Below are 27,865 nucleotides of genomic sequence, written 5' to 3'. Positions count from 1 at the left end.
AGCCAGGCCTGGCCTCATCCCTCACAGGGGGGAGAACAAGGAAGGCTGATTTTTGGATGATGAAAGTCGCTCTCCTACTGTGCATAAGCTCATTCAAACAAGAACCATGGAATGGCTCTGGGTAAATTCACCAGCAAATAGACGCAGGGAGGAAAAATGAAATATGTCTCTGTGTATTAATTAAACAAAATTGTGGGGGCTGGAGGGGAGGCAGAGTAGCAATATGAACGCAATGAAGGTCCAAGGTATTGAAGTGCTTTCGCAAATCCTCCTGGTGTAGAAAATGGTTCCTTTTCACCTCATAGGAAATTTTGTCATTAGTTTGTGCTGCTCCCACTGCAGCCATGCATCTTTCCAGCTACTTGGTAGGAGCAGCAGCTGCACAAAGGAAACCAAAGGGTGGATGAAAGAGAAGGGAGCAGGGTCCCTTTCCAGGAAGGATTTTGCCAAGTTTGCAATCCCTTTGAAAACTGGAAGGCAGCATTTTTAGAGCCTTATGAGTTCCCTTCTCACTCTGTCGTGCTTAGAAAGGAAGGGCTGAAACCTGGATTTTAATCCTTGGGGAGACAGAATGGGAAGGGTTTGCAGGGATGTGGCAAGTCATCCTTAGCACACCAAACCTGACCCACTCAGCCCTGCTCTCCTCCCCTGGGAATCAAACAGCCCTGTTGGCCTCAGAAACAAAACACAGGGGTAAAAACGAAGAACCCTGCAAAAGCAAAATTAAAAAAAAATAATAACCCAGAGCCCAGCTGCCTCTATGCGAGGGACATCAGCGATGGCGGCGCCGTGAGCTCACATCCTGCACCGCCCCTTCCCCGCCCGCCTCATGGTGCCGGTTCCGCCGCCCTGAGTCCCGCCTCGCTCCATCCCGCGGCCGGGGAGGGGGGTCCCGGCTCTGCCTGGCCAGGGCGAGCCGTGCCGGGCCGTGCCGAGCCGTGCCGGGCCGGTGAGTGCTGGGGAAGGGGCTCGGCTGATGGGGGGGGACCGCTGTGGGGGACGGCCCCAAGTGGCGCAGCCCGCAGCGGGGCCGGAGCGCCGGCGGCGGGGCCCGCTCGGGGTGTGGGGGGGGGGGGGACACGGTGGCCGCCCCGGGGCTCCGTGGGGGGAAAGGAGCAAAGTTGTGAATGCTGCCGATGTGGGCCGGGCCAGTTTGGTGTGAAATAGTGTGAATTGTGTTTTGTTTTTTTTTTTATTTCCTGAGGCTGGGAGGTGCCGCCCGCCGGTGCGCCGTCATGGGGAACCAGCTGGCTGGCATCGCCCCGTCGCAGATCCTGTCGGTGGACAGCTATTTCTCCGACATCCACGACTTCGAGTACGACAAGAGCCTGGGCAGCACCCGCTTCTTCAAGGTTGCCCGAGCCAAGCACCGGGAGGGCCTGGTGGTCGTGAAGGTGTTTGCCATCCAGGATCCCACTTTACCCCTGACCAGCTACAAGCAAGAGCTGGAGGAGCTGAAGATAAGGTTGCACTCGGCGCAGAACTGCCTCCCCTTTCAGAAAGCGACTTTGTCCGAAAAAGCTGCCATGCTTTTCAGGCAGTACGTACGGGACAACCTTTACGATCGGATTAGCACCAGGCCATTCCTCAATAACATCGAAAAAAGGTGGATCGCTTTCCAGATCCTTACCGCGGTGGACCAAGCCCACAAATCCGGAGTCCGCCACGGGGACATTAAAACTGAGAACATCATGGTGACCAGCTGGAACTGGGTTCTTCTCACCGACTTTGCCAGTTTTAAGCCAACCTATCTCCCCGAAGACAATCCCGCTGACTTCAATTATTTCTTTGACACGTCGCGGAGGAGAACGTGCTACATCGCTCCCGAGCGCTTCGTCGATGGAAGTATGTTTGCTACGGAGCTGGAGAACATTCGGGATCCTTCAACCCCTTTGGTGGACTTGGCAAATAGCAATCAGCGAACGAGAGGGGAGTTAAAACGGGCAATGGATATCTTTTCTGCAGGTATTTGATCCGGAGAGATCAGTGTGTTCTTCATGGCCGTGTGTCAGGGGTGCACAAAAAGTTTTGTGTGTTTTTTCTTTTATTTTTTTGGTTGTTTTTAACCAATTTTTAACTTTTTTTTTTATTATTATTATTTTTTTTTTTTTCTACGGTGGGCTTAAGAGAACAGCATGTGGGAAAAACTTGCTTCCTTTAAGCATTAAGACTGAATGCCAAACCTTTCATTCACAGAAAAAGTATAGACACAATAGAGTAAGCAATAAAACTTAAGCACATCATGCTGAGGTGGCTGAGGTCCTAGGGATGCATACTGTATGTCTCATGGGACCCAAGAGGAGGAACCAGTTAGTGGCACACCTAAGATCCACCTGCCTGGGGACTGTCCCAGTTTTCAGTGCAATTTGGTGACGTTGGTTTTCAAAGCCCCTTCTTGTTTAATTTTTTTCCCACAAGTAGGAAGCTGGATAACTCAGTAAGTTCCTCTCATGGTGCTTCTCACAAATATTTGATAGAGCCCCATTGCAGGAGCTCTCAGTAAGCTCCTCTCATGATGCTTCTCACAAATATTTGATAGAGCCCCATTGCAGGAGCTTGTCCTGAGTCTTGGGCTTGTCTTGAGTAACTTGAAAGCCATACGTTTGGCCTATTTAAAATAATAATAATAATAATTAAAATCTGGATGTAAAGGTAATGGTTACTGCACTTTCACCAGCTGCTCTTACGGCCAAACTTCCATGCTGCTCCACTGATACAGCAGGATGCTGACCATTGGGAGTAAACTGCAGGAATGGGACAGAAGCCTTCGAAGAAGACATGTATCATATACACAACAGGGGGGATGTGTTTGGCAATCTTGACATTTCTCACTGAGCTTTTGAGCTTGTTTGAGTGAATGTATGCTGTCTCCCAGCATCACTGCAGAAGTAGAGGTTATTCCTTTGCCTTCTGTAAAAGGGCCACTTAGTTTTGACCTCCTGCCTGGTCCACACTTGATTTACTGGCAGACTTCTTCCATGTGACAGTGATGTGCGTTCCTTTTCTGGTGTTGTATTTTCCAACTGGCAGGTGGTTGAAATCAGTGCCTCATGTTTCCTAATTGCAAACTCCTCTGCTGTTGGCAGGTTTGAAATAGAATACCTGGGAGATGTTTCAGGGATCAAGTGCAAAAGCCAGGTTTTGGAGGTGGAAATGCTGACCTATTTCCATGAGCTAATTTGTCAGTTCCTTTGCCTTATTTTTAACTGAGTTAAGATTCACGTAGGTTCTGTGCTTATCCACATATAGGAAACAAAGTCAAAATGTCTGCTTATAATCCTCTGATATCTTTGACTATTTTTTTCCAGGCTGTGTAATAGCAGAGCTCTTCACAGAAGGTGTACCCATGTTTGATTTATCTCAACTTTTGGCTTACAGAAATGGCCACTTCTCCCCTGATCAAGTTCTAAACAAAATCGAAGACCGCAGTATCAGAGAACTGGTAAGGATGGACTACAGCAGTAGAATCATTTGTGTAATCAGTGTGTAGTTTTTCACCTACATTGGTGACAAATTGTTTGTTAATTTTTCTTTTTTGTTTTTTTTTCATTACAAATGTCTAAATCTTTAATCTTTCTCTCCCACTTCCTCCTGCTTCTGCCTTTCTCAAGGTCACTCAGATGGTCCATCGTGAGCCAGATAAACGTTTAGCAGCTGAAGATTATTTGAAACAGCAACGTAACAATGCATTTCCTGAAATATTTTACACTTTCCTTCAGCCTTACATGGCTCAGTTTGCCAAGGAAACGTTTGTATCGGCAGATGAGCGTATATTGGTCATACGTAAAGATCTGGACAACATCATTCACAATCTCTGTGGGCATGACCGCACAGAGAAAGCCGAGGGAGAGACAAAAGAGAATGGGCTGGTTATTCTAGTGTCTGTGATAACTTCCTGTTTACAGACTCTCAAATATTGTGATTCAAAACTGGCTGCTTTGGAACTGATCCTTCATTTAGCACCAAGATTAAGTGTAGAGATTCTTCTGGATCGTATTACTCCTTATCTGTTACATTTCAGCAACGACTCTGTGCCCAGGGTGAGGGCAGAATCTGTGAGGACACTAACTAAAGTTCTTGCTCTTGTCAAAGAAGTGCCACGCAATGATATTAACATTTATCCAGAATACATCCTGCCGGGCATTGCACACTTGGCCCAAGATGAAGCCACTATCGTCAGACTTGCATATGCTGGTAAGAGGAAATCCAGTCAAAACTCCAAATCTTTTTTTTTTTTTTTTTCTTTTCTGTATTTCCTTAACTGTCTCGGCTACTCAAAATGATCCCGCAGCTTGCTGTTTCTGTTTCAGTAATTCTCTCCAGAAGTCTCAGAAATTCCTGCAGGTAAAGATGCCCATATTCACCTGAGCTAACTGATTCAGGGGGTGGCAGCAACTTAATAATTTCTGTGAGTTGGCTTGTATTATCAAATGAGTTTCTAGTGTAGGTCTGTGCCCAAAGTAAACAATTACATGTAAAATAATTGGCAAAACTCATTTGCTCTTTGCTAGATTATTTTTTTGTTATATGTATAAATTAACATTAATTCTCCTCCGTGGTTCTGCATGTGAAAAGAACTTGCAGAATGTGTATATTCATTTTGGGTTAGGGCCTGAATGTAGCACATAGCAAGTCTGCTCACAGCTAAGGGAAGGAGTCAGAGTTTAGATCCTCATGCTTAGTGAAGCAGCTCTGCATCTCTTCCCTAAATAAAAAAGAATGTAACAAGTAAAGCCACGTGTCCAAGCAGCCATGTGTGTCTAAGTATGTGAACAGGGCTTTCTGAGCTTACCCACCCTTTGCAGCTTTTATAAATTTATTTTAATTGATGTTTCATTAGCTCAAACTGTTTGCTTGGAGCAACCCAACTGGAACGAATAAATATGAAACTCGATTTAAAGAATCGGTTTGTTATTATGCTTCAGACTCATTTTCCCACAGAGTGAAATTTGATATTTGGAGCTGAAATCATATAATTTGCTATGTAATAGATTGACTTTGACCTTAGCAGATGTATTCTTCATATTTTATTCAGATATCTGAATTCTGGTGGTTCAGGAAAAGTTTTGTAATGGTACCTTCATTTTCTATTTACCAATTACCCTTATTTGCTATGACTAGCATTTTTTACTTTTTACTTTTTTTTACTTTTTTTTAAAAAGTTTTTACTTTTTTAATTTACAAATCCATCATTCAGTTGAAGGTGATGGCTGGCTGTTTTTTGTTTTTTGTTTTTTTTTTTAACTAAATAAACTGATAAAGCTTGTTATTGAAGGCAATGTATAGTAGTGAATAGAACCAGATGATTTTGTTCATGTTGGTCTTCCGCATTTAGGGCTTTATAAGAGAAACATTTTTCTCAAGCCTCACTTTTATTTGTAGACTAGGAAAAAAACAACAACAACAACACAACAAAACCAAATCTTGTAAAATTCCAGTCTATTCATAATAAAATTCCAATTTAACTAATATAAAGCTGAGCTTGTTAAATAAAGTGAAATGGACAAAACCAAAATGCTATCTCTTTTCCTATAATTGCAAACAGGCTATAGATCTCACTACTCAATAGATTCCAATTGCATCTGCTTAAACAGTTTCTCTTTTTATGTTAAGTGGATTGCCTTTATTTTCAATGCAGCTAGAATATTTTCTGAAATTTGACAGTTATTTGAATTGTAGATGGTTATCTGGCTATGTTGCCCTCAATTCAAGTAGCTTTTCTTTTAAGAAAGCAATTACATTTCAATAAGTAGATAACAAAATATGTTTTTAAAGGCAGCTTAATGCTTGAGCTACCTTGTGTTACCATCGGCCACTGTTTGGAAGTGGTCAGACTGGTGACTTACCGGATTTGACCTGGGCTGTGTACAGTCTCCATTGGCATGCTGGTGTTGTCTTGGATGAGACTCAGAATGACTGCTTAAGTGGGACTAAAGCCTTGATGGGATTATTCCTGTGCCAGCAGCGTCCTGACCCATATAGCTTGGGTTGCTTCTGCAGCTTCCAAACACAGCAGAATAGTGCCAAATCCCATGGATAAATATGGGTACGAATGTCCTAACATTGGAATCCAGCCCTCGAGGGTAGCCCTGTTGTTATTCCGTAGGGTACATGTCCTGGCGTGCTGGTTTCTTGTTTGTTTGGGTTGTTGATTTGGGTTAATTGGCCTTTAAGTTCTATCAAGTAACTGAGTCATTAGCCTGAGATTAGGTAGTGGTTAGGGCTAGTTATAGAAGACTAAAATTAGTTGTTGTTACATTTGATATCCTTACAATTTTTCCACTTGCTTCCATGATTACTGTGTGATGTACTCAGTAGCTTCTCTGTGGTCAGGGACACGAGTCCCTGAAGTGGGTTAACAGAACATGTTGTGTAATTTCAGTGCTGTTTGCCTGTTGTGACTGGTGTTCTGAGTGGTTTTAATCTCTTGTAAGGGATCATCAGAAGGGTATAAATTGGCAAAACAGAACGATTCTTAACCAAAATGTTTTCCTCTGCAGAAAACATAGCGTTGTTGGCAGAAACAGCTCTGAGATTTCTGGAGTTGGTCCAGCTGAAAAACCTGAATATGGAAAATGAACCAAATGGTGAAGAAATGGATGAAACATCTCAGCCTAGTGATAACTATGACACAGGTATTGTCACGCCTGCTTACCTTGCCTGCTTATAACAGCAAATCGTAGGCCAAAGCTCCTGCTTAGTATTGATTTCACTCAACGCTTGAAGCTTTGCTTTCCTATTAAATGAGAAGAGTGCTTTGCTTCGAGCAGTATCAAAGTGTATCTGATACAGCTTCATGCAGAAACTGACACCTCTGTCCTGCACACTGTGAAAGACAAAAATAAATAAACTAGCACACTTTTCTTCTCCAGAAATTCTCAAGGTATTTGGCTCTGATGCTGACTGACTGGCTGTATATCCTGCTTCACTCATGGTCCCATAAATAAGTTAGCTGCGTAAAAGTGGCTGTGTTCCAAATACGACTTCCTTTGAAGCGCCAGGCAGGGTTAGCTTTGAAAAATCTGACAAGTTCTAGCATAATCATAGTACTGTATTGTTCAGTCATTCTTTCCCTTCTATTCATACGCCTGGCAATTTTTGTCTGTCTTTTGTCTGAAGATGCTGAAAATGTGAATTTCATTGGACAGTAACATGGCAATCTGTGGTATAGCACAGAAAATGAATTAAAATTCTAAGGATGGCTTTTTTTTTTATTTCTCTTGGAAAGGAGGGTTAAGAAATAAGTGGCCTTTGTGTCAGCTTCAATGCCTTTTAGTGATACATAGTTTTCTTGAATAATGCTGGGCAACTTTTCTAAATTGGGAAGAGCTTTTTGGTTAAAAAAATGTCATTTTAATCCACTTAGTCCAGAATAGATCTGTGACTAATTGTAATGATAAATGTCTCGTGCGTACTCCATTTGTCAGGGATAAATATGTGCTTCAATTATCTTTTAAATAGTTGCAGAACAATGCCTTTAAAAAAAAAAGGGGCTCCTTTCAGTTCTTCACATAAGCCATTGGGTGTTGAGAATTGCTTAAGCGTGAAAGAAAGGTAGGTCCATCTCACAGGCTACGTTTCTGAGAGATACTGTCCTCTATTCCTCCAAAATAGCTTGGAGATAAAAGAAGTAATGCAAGGAAGAAAATTTTGATTAGTTCTATTCTTTTCATGCTTGCAGAAACTGAGCCTGAGAAATCTGAACCCAGAAGGCAACTTTTCTATGTGACTGACAGTGTTGTAGAAAGCAAATTAACTGGTCTTGTGACTGCCTGTGGGCAAATGGTAATTACTCCTGCAAAGCTGGGATAGCAATATCAGAAAATTTTGCGCTATTTGCTTGAGAACCTCTCTTGTATGGTTTTCAGTATTAGCTTATGCATTAACAGTATTATTACTTCCACTTAATGGAGGCGGTTCATTTTTCAGTTGCATCATGGAATAGAAGCCAGGGGTGAGGTCACTTTCAAAGTGTTTTGTCAGTATTGTTAGGGTGACTGCTAGTATTGAATGAAATTGGAAGTACTTTTTGGAGTATTGTTTATTTCTCTCTGACCTTAATGAAGCGAATCCACACACCTAAGTAAAAATATAGCCTTGATCCGTTGTCAGTTCACACATTTGGAAACTCACAGTCAAATAAACATGTAAAGCCAGAATTGTCTTGAAGTACTTTGTTTACTGTTGTAACAGTGCTGTTTGTTCTAATGATTCTTCACATCTGCATTTCACCTATATGTGAGATGAGTTGGTTCATCCGAGTTGAAGTTATGACAAATTTAGAATTACATATATCTGGGAAGAATATCTCACATTTCTATGGTCTTTGACTTTAGCACCACCCTTTTGCTTAATCTGAAGTATTTTGTATGCCAGTCCTTGGAACTGTTGGGATCCCGTGGCATTGTCCATCTCAGCAAGTTCTTCAGGGTGTTTTTCAGGATGGTGTATCAGTGTAACTCCTTTAGCAACAGGCAGGATATGTGCACATGCTGTTTCTCACCAGTCCAAACGTTTGCTCTTGCAGAGTTGCAAGCATTGCATGAAATGGTCCAGCAGAAAGTTGTGACTTTGCTGAGTGACCCAGAAAATATTGTGAAACAAACACTAATGGAAAATGGAATAACACGTCTCTGTGTCTTTTTTGGACGTCAAAAAGCCAATGATGTTCTTCTGTCTCATATGATCACTTTCTTAAATGATAAGAATGACTGGCATCTTCGAGGAGCTTTCTTCGACAGCATTGTAGGTAAGTGTGTTTTCAGCCAGCATAGAGAGGTAAAATGTAAAATTTATTTCTGCATATCTTGGAAACTGTTAAGTCATTTCTTATTAAAGATGTGTATAATTCTTAGGAAAGGACCTGCTGCATTATTGTGTGTAAATGTTTCTTGATGGAGTGCACAAGAGACAATGTAAATACAAATATACTTTTTTTTGGTCCAAATATTTCATACAAATGAGACTGACACATTTAAGGCTAGGTTAGATTAACATTAAACATGAACTTTTTTTTTTTAATCCTTTCTAAAGCCACTAATTGAAAAATTCAAATTACAACAAATAAATGCTAAGATTTCTGAAAGCCTTCTAGTGGATGCATTTCTTTACATGTGTGCACGGTCCCATTAACCTCAATAGACCTGTTCATGTGATGAGAACTATGAACTGTTACAGGTTAAAATTATAATTTGAAAACTTTTGCGCTTTGAAACATCAACGAAAGATTTTAATTGATTCATACGACTTAACAATTTTAAAAACCCCACCAGTGACTTGATGGCTTTTGTATCAGCTGTCTAGTGTATCTAATATTCCACTTATGTTGGAAATTATTCCATATAACTATTGCTCAGGGTTTTCAGGCCAGGAAAATTTTCCCATAGCAGACTACAGTATTTGAGTTAAAAAAAAAAAAAAATGGTAGTGCTGGTGCATGGCAAGAAAAAGGAGCACAGCCAAACTTCCAGCAGGGCCATTATGATATGCACATGTTCCATTACAAACAGAAGCTGCAGAATGCTGCACTGGCAAACCCTGCCAAGATGTGATGCTGATAGCTTGTCAGAATTAGTTTAGAGGGACCAATGGGGTAGCCAAAGCACCGGTCACAGTGCCCTGGTTTCTTGCAAAAGGCATGTAGAGAGATGCAGTACAACTGAGTGTAAAAACCAAGACATACAGCCTGCATTTTTGACCCCTCTTATTTCCAGTATCTCTTCAAAATCTCCACAGACACGTTCTAAATTTGTATTTTTGTCTTATGCTGTGTTACCCAAAGTTTGTGCACTTTTAAAAATGTGAACTAACTCATGTTTAATTATGTGCAGCCAGTGCACATAAGAGTTTAGAAGCCCTTTTTTTTTTACCTTGGGGTTAGTAGAAGATGTAGATTTAGTAATGTTAAATCATTTAACTTCCCATGTTATATTGTGTTATTGCAAGGTGGTGCTGGTCAATCTAAAAGATTGAAATAAGATTAGAAATAAGTATGCGTCCTTCCTAGTCTTTAACATTTTTTTTTTTTTAAATCTCTGATTATAATCCGTGTCCCTGGTCTTCTAAGAAATTTTAATGCACATCCTGCGTTTTGCACATTCACGGTTTTGTAGGACTGAGGCCTAGATGTTTGTTTTCTGCATTGCTGTCTCAATATATGCACATATTTCTTGTTTAGATAACTTACCGGAAAATGTCCTTGCCTTCCAGAGGATCGAGATTTTAAACTTTGGTGAGGAAAGGCAAGGAAGTGCTACTTAGGATTTTTATGTGTTTTCTTTTTGTTTTGTTAATGTTTCAGGTGTTGCTGCTTACGTTGGCTGGCAAAGCTCGTCCATACTGAAACCTCTGCTTCAGCAAGGTCTCAGTGATGCTGAAGAATTTGTCATTTACAAGGCCCTCAATGCTCTTACTTGTATGTGCCAGTTAGGCCTCTTGCAAAAGCCCCATATTTATGAATTTGCTTGTGATATTGGTAAGTTGGAATACTGGAGATTACCTTGTTTTGCTATTAAGGAAAACTTAGTACTGCATAAAGCTTCACAGCCAGCTTAGCTGTCCAATATGCAAACCTGTTGTACTGTTTTAGAGTCTACTTGACTTGAAATTAAGTTAATAAATTGTTGCTTATTGGACTCTGTTAGTGCTCAGAACTCTTTAAAAAATAAAAAAAATCACTTTGGTGGAACAAATTGAAAACATCTTCTCTGACTTTATATAGGATGGCAAAAAAAACCCACAATACTCAAACCTTAAGTCTGAAAACTTTCTGCTTTAAGATCTTTTCTTCATGTCAACCTCAGATCCCTAGTTCCTTTCTGAAAGTTGGTCAGGCACATATCTTGCAAACTGTCTTACCCATTGGCCTTTGATGAACAGGGAAATCCAGTCTTTCAGACAATACATGATCCCTTCTCATCCTGTTTTGAACACCATAAAATTACATCTCACTCATTTACAGTTTATTATAGAACTTTAAAAAATGAGTTGGCCTCTACTTCCTCATCAGGCTTTTCAGCTTAATTTAGGCATTCACCAGCTATTTGTAGAAAAGAAAAGACCAACTCATCTTTGAAACTGTCTGCTTCTTCCTGTTACGACTTTTCAAAAGTATTCAGAATTTGAGGCAGATGATCTGTGGTTATATCTCATGACTGGATACTGTCCCTTGATTATAACTTCTTAAAACCCACATAATTGAGACAGACTTTTTAGTCTAACAAGGGAACTGAGAAGTAATCTTATGATATAAACAGTGACTGCGCAAGGAAAAAAGTGGAAGAAGGAAGGAATAAAGTATTTAATTAAAAATGAAAAAAAAAAAAAATCACTGTTATTTCAGTGCTCTGTAACTGCCCAGATTAGGGTTAGCATTTATTTTTGGCTTAGTCTCCTTTCCAAATCTAGAGTTGACAATTAGGAAGTGAAATGAATAAACAGGAAAATCAAGCTTTTTGGCAACAGCAAGGAAGCTGGGCGTCACAGGCCCAGTAAACTCTCTGAAATAGTCTTCTCAATTCAGCTGTCAACCTTGGTGCTCTGAAGGAGGAAGGGTTGAATTTGGGGGGTGATTCTAGGGAAGGAAATCATATCACAGACTACCATATACATGATGATCCTCTCTCTTTAATTTGAATGATGTATTCTAACAGCTTAATTTTCTTTCAGCACCTTTCCTGTGCCATCCTAATCTGTGGATACGTTACGGTGCAGTGGGCTTTATCACTGTGGTAGCTCAGTATCTAAATATTGCTGATGTCTACTGCAAGCTAATGCCATACCTCAATCCTTTTATCACACAACCAATAATACAGGTAATATTTCAACTATTAATGTGGATATACCCCAAGCAGTCATAATTCTTAGGTCTGTCATTTTCATGGTTCTGGTTACTAGATTTATTTATTTTTTTCTAATAAGTGTAGAGGTGATAGAGTTTTTTGATCTCAGCAAATGTTGACTGAATGGCCATTGCCATGCATGTTTGAAAGGCTTGTCTTAAATTTGTTATTGGCAGTCACACTGCTGCGATGTTGCACTACTCTGTAGTAAAAGGCATGGAAAGTTGGCTATGACCCAAGTGTTTCTGTGCTCTGTGCTTTCATCTACAAGAGTAGTTTGCCCCGCTGGCTGAAAACATGAACAGTCTGCTAGTGTTGCTAGCCTGTGGTTTTCGCAGTGCTACTTGTGTGCTTTGCCCAAGACTAAGAGCAGAGTGCTCAGCATGAGTAAGTTAAGCCATTTCCTAACACAGTATGTCTTGGAATGACCTGCATGATGCTGGTAACGTGAATTACCTCGACATCTTTGTGTACAACTTTAGGACCTGTAGATTTCCTCTCAGGTCTTTAAATAGATAAGAAACAGTCACAGTACTTGCATTGAAGAGTGCATCATGTGTTTAACCTCTTTTTTTTTTTTTTTTTGAAATCATGCAGCTGGCACATTAATTAAAATAATAATAATTTTCTCTGTTTACCTCTCCTTGACCAGCTTTTGCTGTGTTTTAGGCATTGGTTGATAAATATCTGTGTTGTTCATTTCTTGCTTCATTTTTAGTGTACGAATCTTTTCTTTGCTATGCAGTACTAAATATAGTAAGCAAGCAGGGAGTTGGGTTGTAATGAAGAAATCCTCACTCTGGACTAATGTTGAATTTATATTTCGTGTAGACAGCCTTTTATGAGGAGTAAGTCCCAGACGTTGAATCACCACCTGCCAGAATCGAAAGTTGTTCTCTGTTTTAATAGTAACGAGCAGTCTTTATAAGGACTTCCACAGCTAATGATTCTAAATTATGCCCCAACCCATTGGTTTCTTGTGACTGTTTACTAAACTCGCAATATGCTTTTGATTATTACGTAATTACATTCTTGTGCATCCTTATACCACTGCATACACTGAAGGAAAAAGACAGTAATTGGACTGATCCAGGAGCTCTTCTATTTAATGCTTTTAGAGGGTAAATGTAAGACAAAGAGTGACACAATTTGAAATAGTGTTGCACTACTAGTGGAATTCTTAATTCCACTTAGCAATGCCAAACTAAAATTCTGAGACTGCTGGGAGAGCAGGGAAAGAGAATTGAGAAAATCTGATATATCTGGAATGAACAACACAGGGAGAGATTTTATTTTCAAGAAAGGAGAGAAGTTGAATTTAGATTATTGGCATAATCATGTGCAATAATTTCAATATGCTATGTGATCATTGTGTTGTTGTTATTGTAAGCTTAAAAGTATCTCTTCAGGACAGAGTTTAAAAGTAGCTTTTAGAGCAAGCCTTCGTAGGAAGATATTTTTATTAATATTTGTACTTGTCCAGTTACCGATTTGTGAGCTAGGGAAAAAAAAAAAAAACAAACACAAACTACTGTAGACATGAAACTACAGCACTTACTGTTAGATTTCTCCATATCTATATGGATATCCTCCATGTTGACTGGTTTCTCTTTTTGAATTGCAGATAGATAAAGAAATAGTTCTGCTAAGTGTACTTAAAGAGCCCGTCAGCCGTTCCATATTCGATTATGTCTTAAGATCGAAGGATATCACAAGCCTCTTTCGACACCTTCTGATGCGTCAGAAGAAGAGGAATGGTGCTCTCCCTGACTGTCCACCCCCCGAGGACCCTGCCATTGCACAGCTGCTGAAGAAGCTACTTTCACAAGTGATTGTTTTTCATTTGTAATTTGAGAGTCTTGGGCTCTGTATGTCTCTACAGTAACCCTGCAGTTGCTCTTAGAGGCTTCTGGTCTGAGGTTCTGATCCTTCAAACTGTTGACTTCACTGATTTCAGTATATGCTTGCAGGACAAACAGTTCAGAAGTCATGGAAGAGTCTTACAAGATCTACCAGAAATAGGGCGGCCTTATGTCTGGATTTCCCAAATATATCCTCTTTTTATAGACTTCAGTTGTATGTCTCAATTTCTGACGTACACAATATGTCAGTGTTACAGAATACGGGCTGTGTAGAGTGCTGTAGAGGAGAGCATGCATTTGTTGAAAAGACAGACATGCAAATAACAGTGCCAAGGCCAAAGGGAACTGAAAAGTTTTGAGGTTTACATGTGAAGAGGGGAACGCTAAGAATCACCCACACAAAGTAGTGAGAAGTGGGACGAGGAAGGACTGCAGCTATGTGTGTGTGGTTGGGTTTTGTTTGTTTTTTCCTATGTTTTGTGGGCTGTAAGAATAGCTGAGGTGGCAATTGGGCTGTAAGAATAGCTGAGGTGGCAATTAAGCAGATTGCACCAGACAGTGATCCGATATTAAGTGCAATTCTGCTTTTTCACCATTCCTAGGCATTTACCTGAAGAAGAAAGATGTACTACAGCAACTTACCCAAAGCTCATATCATATGAATGATAGACTGGTGTCTTGAGTTCTGGGGATGTGCTGCTCTATCCCTTTGCATCTGAGACAGTCATTAGTCTTGCTGCTGCTTGCATCTTCATGCCTTGATTCATGTTCTTGCTCAAAAAAGAAATAACATCTTTTCTCTCATTCTGCAGGGGATGACTGAGGAGGAAGAAGACAAACTGTTAGCACTGAAAGATTTTATGTTAAAATCAAATAAAGCTAAAGCCAACATAGTGGATCAGAGCCACCTACACGACAGCAGTCAGAAAGGAGTGATCGACTTGTCAGCTCTGGGAATAACTGGCAGACAAGTGGATCTTGTTAAAACAAAACAGGAGCCTGATGACAAACGCGGTTGGTATATTTTGTGGTCTATATAGATAAAGTATTGTTTTTCCTTCAGAGAACAAAGTCTTTAGTTTACTCAGCAATTCATCCTACATAACTTTCACCATCCTCACAGTTTGCAATAAGGAAATCTAGTGCGGTTTCTCTATAGTTTGGTGCTGTGTGAAACATGAGGGGCTGGAATGCACTCTGCAACAGTGAAAGATAAGAATATTTTGCTTTTAAGAGTACTTAAATAATATTGCATTTGCAGTAGCAATATGCACAGGTTGTATGTGCTGGTTGCAACAAACAGGACTAGAGACCTGTGGTAAGTAAGTGTAAATTGTGAAGGACACATTTCTACTATCTTTGTTTCCTCTTAAGAAGTGATGAGATCTTTAAATTTGAAAATCCAGGATGCTTTCTTGAGGTGGTATGGGGAAGACTGAAGCATAGGTGTGAAACAGGCTAGCACTGAGGAGTGTTGTCATTCATCCAAGTACATACTTTTTTTGCTTTAGAGTTCATCTGCCTCTCCACCCTCATTTTACTTTGTTTCCTGCTTTCCTTTATGCTTAAAAAATAACAACAAAAATAAACACACAGAAAAACACCTCTCATATTCCCTGGCTCACCTTTTAAATCCACTTTCTGCTAACCTTTTTCCAGTTGTCTGTATCCTCATAAGTTTTTTCTTCTAGGTGATGTTTGATCTTCCTCTTAGCTCTTTCAATTTGTAGGTCCCTTCTCTGTATGCCACTGTTAAGTTCTGTGGTTTTAGATGTAAAATACAGAAATATCTGCAAACCATGTAACTATTGTCATCTTATTTCCATAACTAAGATACTCTCTGCAAATGTTTTGCATCTAATTTTAAAGGAAAGTACATAAGTACAGGATTTTTCATTTCTGTGTATCCTCTGGAGTCAGGAATGGACAGCATTTAAAAGTTAGTAGGTAGAGTATGTGCTTGGTGTGATTTCTTTTATGCAAAACTCTTGTCTGCAAAGTCTTTGTGCCTTCAACTTTCCTTCACTGATTTCATCCAAATCTAATTTGTCACATGTTTTCATTTCACTTTCTGTATTTTACAATTTTAAGTGACTCCAAAAGAATGATGAAAATACATTTCCTGTTTACTGATAACATTCTTGAATCTACAGATGATGTGATTTTGATAGAAAACTGATTGTATTTGATTTATGTACTGTTCTATTACAAACTTATCCCAGACTTATGCCAATAAAGGAGTAACACTTGCAAGGAAGAATTTTTCACGTGGAGTCTAATTTTGCAGCTTTATAAATAGAAAATTTCACTGGAATGAGTCAATTAGGTTTAATAAGGTGTAAACAGAGCACTTGCCACGTGCTCTGTTTGCTTCATAAAGCCCTGTCAGCCAACTTAAACCACCTAGCAGTGGTTTTTCTCCATTAACTATATAGATAATAAATTGGCATGCAGACATTAGTCTCACGTGTAGTCTGAAAGCAATGACCAGCCTAAATGAACGTTGTCATCATTGCATTTATTCTCTCTCTCCCCTCCCTCGTGCCCCAACTGCTTATAGCTAGAAAACATGTAAAGCAAGATTCAAATGTAAATGAAGAATGGAAAAGCATGTTTGGGTCCCTGGAACCATCTAACATCTCCCAGCCGATACCCAAAGGACACGGGCAAACGACTGATCCTGAGTCTATCCAAGCTGGGAAACCACTTCGTTCAGAGTCCTCAGCTGGCATTTGTGCTGCTTTGTCATCCTCTCCACAGGTACTGCTGAAAAACACCATCTTTGCATCTTTCATCTTAAACTGAGATGATTCAGTTGTTTTAATGTGGAGTGGGACTATGGGAAGTGGAATTCTTGTTTTGTTTGGAACTTACTTTAAACTGTTGCTGTTCTCTGGTGTTTTGCTCCAGCAGAGTAGCAGACTTTAAGCTTCTTATTTTTAAAATATGAATTAAAAGAGGAGGGAAATAAGTTTAGTGACTTGAACAAAAAAGCTTTGCTAACAAATGTATGCTTTGCATGAAGGCATGGAGCTTTGCATAACAGCCAGTTGTTAGATAAGCTGTTCTGCCAGGAAAGACTTCTCCTCAAGTTGTATGCTTCGATAAATGTTGTGAGGAAGAGATGAGATACCATGACTTTAACTTGGAAAATAGGAACTGGTGTATCACATCATAGCTGCCTTTACACATCCTGTACCTGTAATACTTGGTACTGGCTACAGAAGGATGGGCAGGGAGCCTTGCAGGCTGGGGAAGCATCTCTTGACACTGAGCTCTGCTTTCTATTCAGTTTCTAGTTGGAAATTAACTTCTGCTAGCTTTAAATGAGTGTCCGCTCTGAACTGAGGTGGAAACACTTCCCACTTTTATTTTTCAAGCCAAATATAAGCAATTAATCATGTGGGAGCTAATCTATAATTCTGTCAGTCTTAAGAATGATAACTGTTCCTGTAGTCATCACGTGGAGGTGTGTACAGCACAGCACATTAGTTCCCACAAGTAGAACACAGAACAGACTAGGCAAATGGGGTGGGGTAACTGAATGGTTACATTTTTCTATAATTTTCACTCTTTAATTGTTTTCAAAAGTGATGTTTTTGATTGAATTTGTATCATGATGGATATGAAATATGAAATTGTCAATAATGTTGTTGCTATTGTATATTTGTATTAAAAGCAATCACTTCTGCAAACATTTACCATTGTAGAATGTAGGGCATGTATTTTTAAGTGCTTATCTGTTGCAGACATCCGATGGAACAGTTGTTCAACCCAGGAAACCGACGATACAGGTACCGAGCAGTTCAGTGTCCCCATCTGCATACCAGCTACGCATCACCACTTGCAAAACCGAACTTCAGCAGCTGATCCAGCAAAAGCGAGAACAGTGTAATGCAGAAAGAATTGCCAAGCAGATGATGGAGAATGCTGAGTGGGAGAGCAAGCCTCCACCTCCAGGTAAAAAAAAAAAAAGACACAAAAGAAGAGTTAAAACCTATTAATTCCAAGGAAAAATGCGAAACATTAAGAAAACAGGAAATTTTAGGCAATATGCCTGCTATGCAGAACACCTATTTAGCAAAACATATCTGTGACCTGTGAAAGAGGATCTGGACCCTAGATCTTTATTTTTCCAGTAGTGGACCCAAACCACTGGTGTAAAGCCCAGGGTGTGCTACCTCTTCCAGAGAGTTTTATGAAGCAGGATGTTTACAACAGGGTACATGACAGATAACTTGCCATCCTTTAACAGCCTGTAGCTTGGTTTCAGCTAGGGGAGAAATGCTGTTGGAAGGTGAGAACTGTGAGTATTTTTACTCAGGGAGTGGCTCCAGAATTTCAACCATCCTGTGTGAAAGTTTTAAACTCTCAGCCAGGTTTTCTTAACCAGTGGCACACATACTGGAGTGAACTGTTTGAGCTGCCCTTGTTTACAAAGGAGCCTGTCACTTTCCATGGTTGTAATGGTGATATAGGTGCCTAGCCATAAACAGATGTGTTCCCACACTACACTTGCTTTCAGAGAGGAAGGAAAGCCGTTTTTACCTCTTCTTCCTTTTTCTTTACCAGAAAGGAGCAACGCCCGGGTTTTGCTGAACAGGGTTTTGGCGGCAACTGTGGAGGAAATGCGCACAGTTTTAAATTTGTCACCTTCCTATGACCTCAACTTAAATTTTGACGCTCCAAATTAAGTTTGTAATTTACCCAGATTAGCTAGCCCCCAAATTTTCTGCTGGTATTGTCCACTCCATGTGCTTGTTACTGGGTATCCCTTATGGAGATTCCAGGCTAAGGGGAATTCACGTGCTTAAATTCCAGATGTTAGCAGAGTCTGTACTAGCTAGGCATGCAGTGATCAACACTACGATGCTAAAGTCTGTTGGTAAATCTAGCATTAAGGTATATACAGTGTGTATACAGCTAGGTGTATACAGCTTCCACATCAATTTAAGGGAAGTTGTTGAAAATTACAAGGAAACTGATCAAGCCAGATAGCATTTTAACTTAGCTAACCTTGATCAAGCTTGGCTACATTATGTGTTTGTCTTTTGAAGGGAGTTTTAGGACTTATGAAATAGTGTGTCCTAATACAAGCAGCTGATTTGCTCATCCACAGAAGGGATTGAGTGCCAGAATCATAAAATCATCAAATGGTTTGTGCTGGAAGGGACCTAGAAGATAACCTCATTCCAACTCCACTGCCATGGGCAGGGTTGCCACCCACTAGATCGGGTTGCCCAAAGCCCCATCCAACCTGGCCTTGAACACATCCAAGGGTGGGGCATCCACAGCTTCTCTGGGCAACCTCTTCCAGTGGCTGCCACCCTCATAGTGAATAATTTCCTCCTAATATCTGATCTAGGTCCCCCCTCTTTTAGTTTAAAACCATTCTCCTTGTCCTATCGTTATCTGACTGAGCAAAAATGTTGCTCTCCATCTTTTTATAAGTCCCCTTTAAGTACTGAAGGGCTATGATGAGGTCTCACAGGAGCCTTCTCTTCTCCAGGCTGAACATCCCCAGCTCTCTCAGCCCTTCTTCACAGGAGAGGTGCTCCAGCCCTCTGATCATCTTTGTTGGCCTCCCCTGGATCCTCTCTAACATCCCCACATCCTTCTTGTGCTGGGGGCCCCAGATCTGGACGCCGCACTCCAGGTGGGGCCTCACAAGGGCAGAGCAGAGGGGCACAATCCCCTCCCTCACCCTGCTGCCCACCCCTCTGCTGATGCAGCCCAGGATGCAGTTGGCCTTCAGGGCTGCAAGCACTCTCTGCTGGCTCATGTCGAGCTTCTCATCCACCAGAACCCCCAGGTCCTTCTCTACTTCCTAATGTTTAACCTAAGCTAAATCTTTAGTTTAGTCTAAAGCCACTACCCTTGCCCTATCCCTACACTCCCTGACAAAGAGTCCCTCCCCAGCTTTCCTGTAGGCCCCCTTTAGGTACTACAAGTTCTCTATAAGGTCTCCCCAGAGCCTTCTCTTCTCCAGGCTGAACAACCCCAACTCCCTCAGCCTGTCCTCACAGGAGAGGTGCTCCAGCTCTGATCATCCTCATGGCCTACCTCTGTACTTGCTCTAACAGGTCTATGTCTGTTAATAATTTTTATATTTGAAGTTTCTGTGTTACTCTGAAATTTGCTGTAGTCTCTACTTCATTAATCTTCACCTGTTGTTAATCCTTCACTGAAGCAGACGCCTGTTAGCAATGAAGCTCGATATGTCTGCTTTGCTTATGTCGGAGGAGGAAACATCACACAAATCTTGACAATTGCCTGGCAAGAGTTACTGCATGGCTGCTCAAGTCCTCAATTTCTTTTTGAAGGACTTGAATAAAGTTTCCTTGGGATTTAGTAGAGCTGTAACTTTGTTTTATTAGGTACATAAAGCTGATGTGTAGCATGTGCTGCAATGCTGAGCCTGTCACTTCAAGCACTACATAAGCCTGCTCAGATGTGTTGCTCGCTATGTGCGTTTGGGGCATTTAAGGGATTTCATTTCAGAGCACAGAAGTATGCATAGGCTGATTACAGGTGATCTGTGCACTAGTTTCTCTATAAAAGAAAACATTTACTCAGTTCTGCCCATAGACTTTAGATCAGAATTGAACAAGCTTTTGCCTTGAACTTTTAAAATGCATTACCTGTGTGTTTTCAGTGCCTTCTGTGCTTTGGAACTGTAATGACTGTCATCCACCAGAAGACATACTGGGATAGATCAGGGGAATTTTCTTGTTCCTATTAGGTTACAAAATTAACCCCAAACTTTCTGTTTTTGTGTTTTCCCTGTAGGATGGCGTCCCAAAGGGTTGTTGGTAGCTCACCTCCATGAACACAAGTCTGCAGTGAACCGCATTCGGGTCTCTGATGAACATTCCATTTTTGCTACTTGTTCAAATGATGGCACAGTGAAAATCTGGAACAGCCAAAAAATGGAAGGAAAAACCACTACAACCAGGTAGTTTTAAAACTCATAAGACTATGGGGGCTACTCTTTAGAGTTAAAAATTGACTAGAGCTCGGAGGAAATACAAATCACTTGTGGCTATGTTGGAGATTCTATTATTGAAATATACTGGTGTTTTTCTTGGCATGCAAGCCTAAAATAATAGTTTGCATTTGCAAACCTTTTTCTTTCATTAATTAATTGAAACAGCAGAGGGAGTGCTTCACAGTTGTAATTACAGGCTCTTCATTTCTAAGCATAAACAAAAATATTTTGGTGCTGCTGTTTAAAGCCATCTGAGTTTGTTTGGCTTTTTTTTTTGTTTGTTTGTTTTGTATTGTTTTGTTTTGTTTTCAACAAAGTAGCTTTATTCTAAGCTGTCTCATCCAGATACGTGATGCGGGAAAGCTGTATTGTTGATTGAAACACAGATAGGAGGATATGAGGCTGACAGGCTCTTCCAGAAGTATCTTTGGAAGAAGAGGATATGCCTGAAAATACTTTTGAAAAAGAGGCAGTAGACTGCAGTATCAATTACGTAACAGTAACTACAGTATGCTACTTTGATAGAGATCTAGGTTAGACTGTTATTTTTCAGTAGACAAATGTGTGCTGCTGCAGTTGGAGACTGTCATAGCCTAAAGGGTCAAAGATGGACAGTTAAGCTTGCAGAAGCAACTCTGGCTTTGTTGCTCTCTAGTTTTGCAACACTTAGTAAATATTCTCAGAGCTCTCTCAGGAGCCAGTGGTTTTAAATAGGTATTTGTGGTAATGTAAATAAAAATTAATTCTCTTAAAATACATTTCCTCTCTTTCTCCCCCTCCTCTTTTACTGTTCAGATCAATTCTGACATACTCTCGAATTGGAGGACATGTCAAGACGCTTACATTCTGCCAAGGCTCGCATTATTTGGCTATAGCTTCAGATAATGGGGCCATCCAGCTTCTTGGTATCGAGGCTTCAAAGCTCCCTAAATCTCCTAAAATTCATCCAATACAAAGCAGGTATGTACTTACAGCATTTAAATCTCACCACGCAGCTCAAGCTGTTAGTGTATTCCTCACTTAACGCGTCTTTGCTCCGTGCTTCTTGCTGGCTGATCAATCCCAGGCTGTACTGGAAGGCTATAAGCAGTGATCTTATCCTGCTTCGTAAAGACAGGTTGAAAAGCAACAGTGGAGGGATGAGGATTTATAGCTCTAGGCTATTGGTATCTCCTGTGTCACCGGTCTCATTATGAGCTTCAACCAGTCACTCAGTCTGAATATTTCTCAGTTCTTTTATTTATGCACTGGGATTGGTATTTTCTTACCTCCACTGTTACAATGTTAACACTTATAAAGTAATTTTGGAGATTCTTTTTAGAGGTCATTATTCAAAATGAGCAACAAATGCGTTGGCCTCAGGCCTGCAGTGTTTTGTCCCAGGCTTTTAAGGTGAGTAAGGTCGCAAACATACATGTATGAGAGATAAGATACTATTTAGCAGAATGTTTGGGGATGATTTAGACCTTTCTTACCTGTCTCCATGTAAGTGATTTTGAATAGCTGGTACTGATTCAACAGCTTAATCTTCCTGCAACAAGAGAGGAACACATCCAGGCTCCATCAAATTTAGCCTTTGTCTCAAAGACTGTTTTTTGTCCAAAGTAAGGTTTTTGTTTCAAATGTCCTCTCTTACTGGGATTAAGTTCGTAAATGAAGTAAGCAAAATCTAATGGAGATGTAAACTACAGACCAGAGACATGTTTCCCTTTTGGTGTATGCTGTGTTTGTGTCTGAAGAAGTTTCCATTTGCACACACAGTGAGTGGCTGAGTACAATTCTGGCAGTATGACAGTGGAGAGGAAAAAAATAGAAAAGGTATGTGTTCCTGCCTGTAGACTCTGGGTAGATTCATATCTGATAAGCATGGAACATGAATCTGAGAGAAATATCTGAAACAAAGAGAGCCAGAGCACTGCAAAGAACACGCAAAGAGCTCTCGACAGTATTTTACTAGCCTGCAAAAGGCCTGCAGGTTCTTCGAGCAGAGAGTTTTCAGAGAGTGTAAGCATCCGTTGCACTAAGAGTGGAAAGTTGATCCCAAGGCAGATGCCTTGAAGTAATATGAAGAAAATGCTGGTTGGCCTCAGCTATTGAAAGGAGTCTTAAACTTGGGAGTAATATTTTTGGCAGAGGGGTTGGACCCGATGATCTTTCGAGGTCCCTTCCAACCCCTTCAATTCTGTGATTCTGTGATCTGTTTCTAATTTATTTATTTTATTTTTTTTTAACCCAGGTCTCTAGATTTGAAGGATGATGGCTGCGTGGTAGACATGCATCACTTCAATTCCGGAGCGCAGTCAGTGCTGGCTTATGGTACAGTTAATGGGTCTCTGGTTGGATGGGATTTACGATCTAGCAGCAACGCTTGGACGCTGAAACATGATTTGAAGTTAGGCCTCATAACTTCATTTGCTGTGGACATACACCAATGCTGGCTGTGTATTGGTAAGCCTGTATTTCTTACAAGCTGCTTTTTGTGTCCCCACTTTGGTTTTCTTTTACAATAACTGTAGCTCAAGTTTCTGCTTGATTTGATTGACTAGAATATGTTGTTCTCTAAGAAGGGGAAGGAAATACCTCCTGATCTATTTGTGGGAAGTATTCTGCTCTATAATTATTTGAGGGTGAGGTCCCATCTCTCTAGAAACAGAGCACAACAAAGATGTTAAAACTGTGTAAAAACGCGTGTAATTGTCCCTCTGACTGTAGACAGCTGTCTCTCACCAGGCACAAGCAATGGTACCATGGCGTGCTGGGACATGAGGTTTCAGTTACCAATCTCCAGCCATTCTCATCCTTCCAAGGCCCGAATCAGACGCCTGCTCATGCATCCTGTCTATCAGTCCTGGGTAATTGCAGGTAAAGGATCTTAAACTTACCCTCATAGTTGCCATAGGTTGTTATTAAAGAAGCTTCTGTTTCAAATTCTGCTTCAATCCCTGGGTCTTCTTGTTTGTTTGTTTTCTTCTCTTGTAGTTTTTCTTGTGCTTTGCTTGGGGAAAGGAAAAGGGGAAGTTCATACTTGTATTCTACCACTGTGCCCTTCTTGGCTTTTTAAATTTAAAAAAGAGAGAGGAAAAAAATAATAATTAGTGCTAAGCCATTATGAAAACGACAGCCTTTCCAATTCTCATCTTCTGGAGCATTACAACTCTTGTGAGTGTCCCTCCCTGTGTGCTAACACATCACTCTTTATGGACAAAATGGTATAAAAGACAAAACCCGATCTTGTGCCATACATCGAAGTTGATGGGAATTCTGCCACTGCCTTCAGTGCCTTTGTACAGCAGAGACTGGAAGGTTGTTCCATGTCCAACTGCCTCTCGAATCTGATCCAGCTGTGTCATGGGTTAGAGCTTTCTAAAAACTTCTGAGAGTCTTCATCTGGTGTACTCACAGCTGCTTCATCCTCACCGCATGTAGCCCCATCATACGCTGTGCGTAAGGAAAGGGCTTTTAAGTGTTTGTGTCAGGAACATTCTGAAGTGGATAAGTAGCTGAAACTAATCCTACAATAACAAAGCTGATGAAGTTGCTACAAAATGAGAGCGATTTGAGTTTCATATCTTACTTAAACTTGCTTCTTAGGTTTGACTACTTTTAGTAATGAACCACCCTGGGACCTAAACAAATTTCTTTAAAAACATGTAAATAAAGGAAGCTACTCTGTGCTTTCTATTTTTATTTTTTTTTTTCTTCTCTGATCAAGAATAAATTAGTGACAAAATTAATCATTTTGGAATATTATTCCAAATCCTTGCCTGCTAAGGTGATGCCAAGCATGAAAATATTCCCTTTAACAGAATTCTTTGCCCGTCTACACTAAACTTGGGTGTGAAACTTCACTGTAGTTACTGAACTTGATAACTTTGGATTGCTGTCTTATCTGCCCAGGAGTAATCTCCAAAGTCAGCAGTGCTGAACTGATCATCTATCATTCCTAAAGAAGTGTGTGAAGTTATCTAGGGAGGAAACAATGAATTTTTAACACCTTTTTAAAGGGTTGGAGATTAAAGTTCTCTTAAGGGAGGCACTGTAGTGCTATCAAGGGATAAAATCGACAAAATGCATGCATGGCTGATAAAGCAAGACTAACAAGTGCTGCAGAGAGCAAGTGAAGAGCATCTCTGTGCCATCCTCTCTGTCATGTTAGTAAAGTGAGTAGTGAGAGCCAAGCCACATGTTTTATTTGTATGCATTGGCATTATCTTCCCTGTAGCTGTTCAAGGCAACAATGAAGTCTCCATGTGGGATATGGAAACTGGTGATCGACGCTTCACTTTGTGGGCCAGCAGCGCACCGCCTCTTTCAGAACTGCAGGTCTGGTCTTTTTCTCTTCCCACTTCTGTTCTGTAGCTGGGGCCAGAACAACCTCAAACTCCATGCTGTGCATCAGTACGGTTACCTGTCTCCATGGCCTTGCCAGTTGCACCAGCAACTTGCCCTGGTATTTATTTTGGCACCACAATTGTTTTGCTGTCAAAATTAAATCCCCTTTGTAAAACAGTAGTGTAACTTGAATCTTCATTGGTATCTTCCCCTCTCTGTGAAATGTACTTGTGACGTTCACTTGTTATATCCAGTCACATTCTCACAAAACCGGTGAGCCAGGCAGGCCTGTACAGATTTTTAGCAAAGCCAAAATTTATGGTATGGCATTTTGTACGTACTTTTACTTGTAGTTTCTGGGATAGAGGGTACCTCATTAAGCATCTTTTCTTTTGTATGTTCATTTTGTAATATAATGCCACTGCTACACTTAACTGGCAGTTTAGAGCATGAAGTTCCTCTGCTTCCAGGAGTTAATTGGGGAAGGAGCAGTCTGGGAGATCTTTACGTACACAAAAATAACCCCATGTTCTTCTATAAGCATAGTAAATGCAGATCTGGAATCCACCTAAACTTGAATTTGTATGTACTAGAAGGACTGCAAGTTCAGTTCATTTTGGTCACACACTTTGCAAAACCAAACAGGAAACTTTGTGATTCAGGCTAGTTTTCTGCTGTTATATTCCTTCCTTAACGACTTCGTCATGTAAAAGTTTGAGCATCCATATGCTTCTCAATATGATTCACCTGCCTGATTTTGTTAGAAATATTCTTTCTTATTTGCCACCATTGAGAATACTTCTTGGTATCTTGGAAATTACATTACAAAGGGTTTAATCCATTGCATTGATCTGTGAACCGTAAAAAACAAAAGGAAGCAATTTAATATTTTAAGATGTGGCCTGTTTACAAGGTAACTTGGCATTTGTCACAAATATTTGGAAATTGTACGGATGAATATGGTAAAGAATGCATTTACTTTGTGAAACACGGCAACAGCTTTTGATAGTACTTTTTTATATGTTCCTTTTTCCTAATAGCCTTCCCCTCACAGTATCCATGGAATATACTGTAGTCCAGCATCTGGTAATCCCATATTACTGACAGCAGGCTCAGACATGAAAATAAGGTAATGAAACCTACACCATTTTTGTTTGACACTCTCCCTTCTACCCTTGCCAGTGTATTAAGTTCTGCAAAGCATTGCATAAGTAAGCTCCAAGAAGCCAAAACAATAACGCTGAAGATGCATTCGCTAGTAAGCATCAGTGAGCAGCAAAAATTGTTCTCGACAAAAGCAGTGCAAAACTGTGCTTCCCTGAGATGCAGTGTGTACCATTCTGTAAATTAGTTGATAGGCTGCATGTCAAGAAACAGAAAACTAGCATGTCTAAGCATGATATGAATATTGATTTCTCTACATCTTTGTTCCACCAAGTGTGGAAAGCATGCAGTATTTGGTCTCACTCATTTTCACCATAAGAGTAAGACAGGTTTCAAACAGCCATATTGAGTTGATTAAAAATTTTAACAGCTTTTTTTTCTTCCTTCTGTTTAGGTTTTGGGATCTAGCTTACCCTGAGAGATCATACGTTGTTGCAGGAAGTTCTAATTGCCCATCTGTTTCCTACTACAGGAAGATAATTGAGGGCACAGAGGTGGTTCAGGTATTTTTGCTTTGTTTGATAGATACCTATTCAGCTTGCTTTTGGGTTGGCCCTCTGGGTTACATTAATTTCATGATGCCTTTAACTACAACTCTCTCTTAATTTTTATGGATGGTGTCAGCATTGGATTTTGACATAGTTAGGAAGAAGTTATTTTAAAAGAAAAAAACCAGTTGTTTCTGAGAAAATTAGGCTTACTAAGTAACACATGCAGGAGCCACATCATATGTTTCTTTTCTTATTTTCCTTCTGTTGAACGGGCTTTTATAAAAACTCTTGGAAAGCTCAGATGTATGTGTTGCTGTAACCTTTTTTTTCCCTTGAGGAACATCAAATCTCATTAGTTTGTGTCATTGAAATAAATATGACAAATGACCATGATTTTCCCTAATGAGCTGTTATGTCAGTTCAAATCAAGACTTGGGTTGTGTGTTATGAAAAGAAATGAACCAAGGAATAATCATAAGAGAACCATCAAAAGGTGGAAGGTTTTGGTTTTTTTTTTTTGTTATTTGTTTGAAGAGGTTTTTTTTGGTCTTCATATGCTGACAAACTACTATAAGGGACAATAACTCTTTGCAAATCTCACCTTTCTCTAAATATATTTTTTTTTTACAGGAAATTCAAAACAAGCAAAAAATGGGGCCCACTGATGAGACCCCTCGGAAGGGTCCAGAGTCTCTACCAGTTGGACATCATGATATTATCACAGATATAGCAACTTTCCAGACCACTCAAGGGTTTATAGTAACTGCATCGAGGGATGGGATTGTTAAAGTGTGGAAATAAAAGTTGTACTAATATATAGTATGTAAATATTTGTAATAAAGAAATAGTGTTATAATGAAGTTTTCAAGGACTACTTCCAGATCATGGAATAGAATGGACTTAAAAAGACTGTAAAGGGGGTGATAAAATCAGTTACCAGTGTCCTACCACCCTGTTAAAAGCACTTCTTAATCACTTTTTTATTAAAGGTGTTTAGTATCTATGGCATTTGCTTGAAAGGCTGAGCAGTTTTTGAAGAAATTGTTTAGCCTAGTTTGTCACTGTTCTTCAAGGATCTTTCAGAAGATGATTGAAAGAAGTCCCACACGTCTAAATGCACAAAAAGGAAACAGCTGGCACAATATTTCAACATCTGACTGCTGCTGCATTGAATCTGAGAAATGAAAT

At 40.2% G+C, this 27,865-nt stretch overlaps 1 protein-coding gene across 1 annotated transcript; it reads left to right on the top strand.

Moving 5' to 3' along the window:
* The first annotated feature begins 844 nt into the window (after positions 1-844).
* Positions 845-27,537, top strand: PIK3R4 (phosphoinositide-3-kinase regulatory subunit 4). The gene is made up of 20 exons (XM_084282262.1): positions 845-949; positions 1,205-1,965; positions 3,309-3,442; positions 3,612-4,194; positions 6,501-6,635; positions 8,528-8,749; positions 10,301-10,474; positions 11,668-11,813; positions 13,465-13,668; positions 14,515-14,716; positions 16,263-16,462; positions 17,452-17,662; positions 20,492-20,657; positions 21,486-21,650; positions 22,927-23,138; positions 23,421-23,552; positions 24,913-25,013; positions 26,063-26,151; positions 26,581-26,689; positions 27,308-27,537. The coding sequence occupies exons 2-20, from the start codon at positions 1,236-1,238 to the stop codon at positions 27,476-27,478; spliced, it is 4,086 nt and encodes a 1,361-aa protein (XP_084138388.1). The 5' UTR covers positions 845-949; positions 1,205-1,235; the 3' UTR covers positions 27,479-27,537.
* The last annotated feature ends 328 nt before the right edge of the window (positions 27,538-27,865 follow it).

This window comes from Netta rufina (assembly GCF_964035555.1).
Source record: "Netta rufina genome assembly, chromosome: 2".
In the NCBI taxonomy this organism is placed as follows: Eukaryota; Metazoa; Chordata; class Aves; order Anseriformes; family Anatidae; genus Netta; species Netta rufina.
The sequence above is the reverse complement of the archived record's forward strand: the minus strand, read 5'-3'. Positions and strand labels throughout refer to the sequence as shown.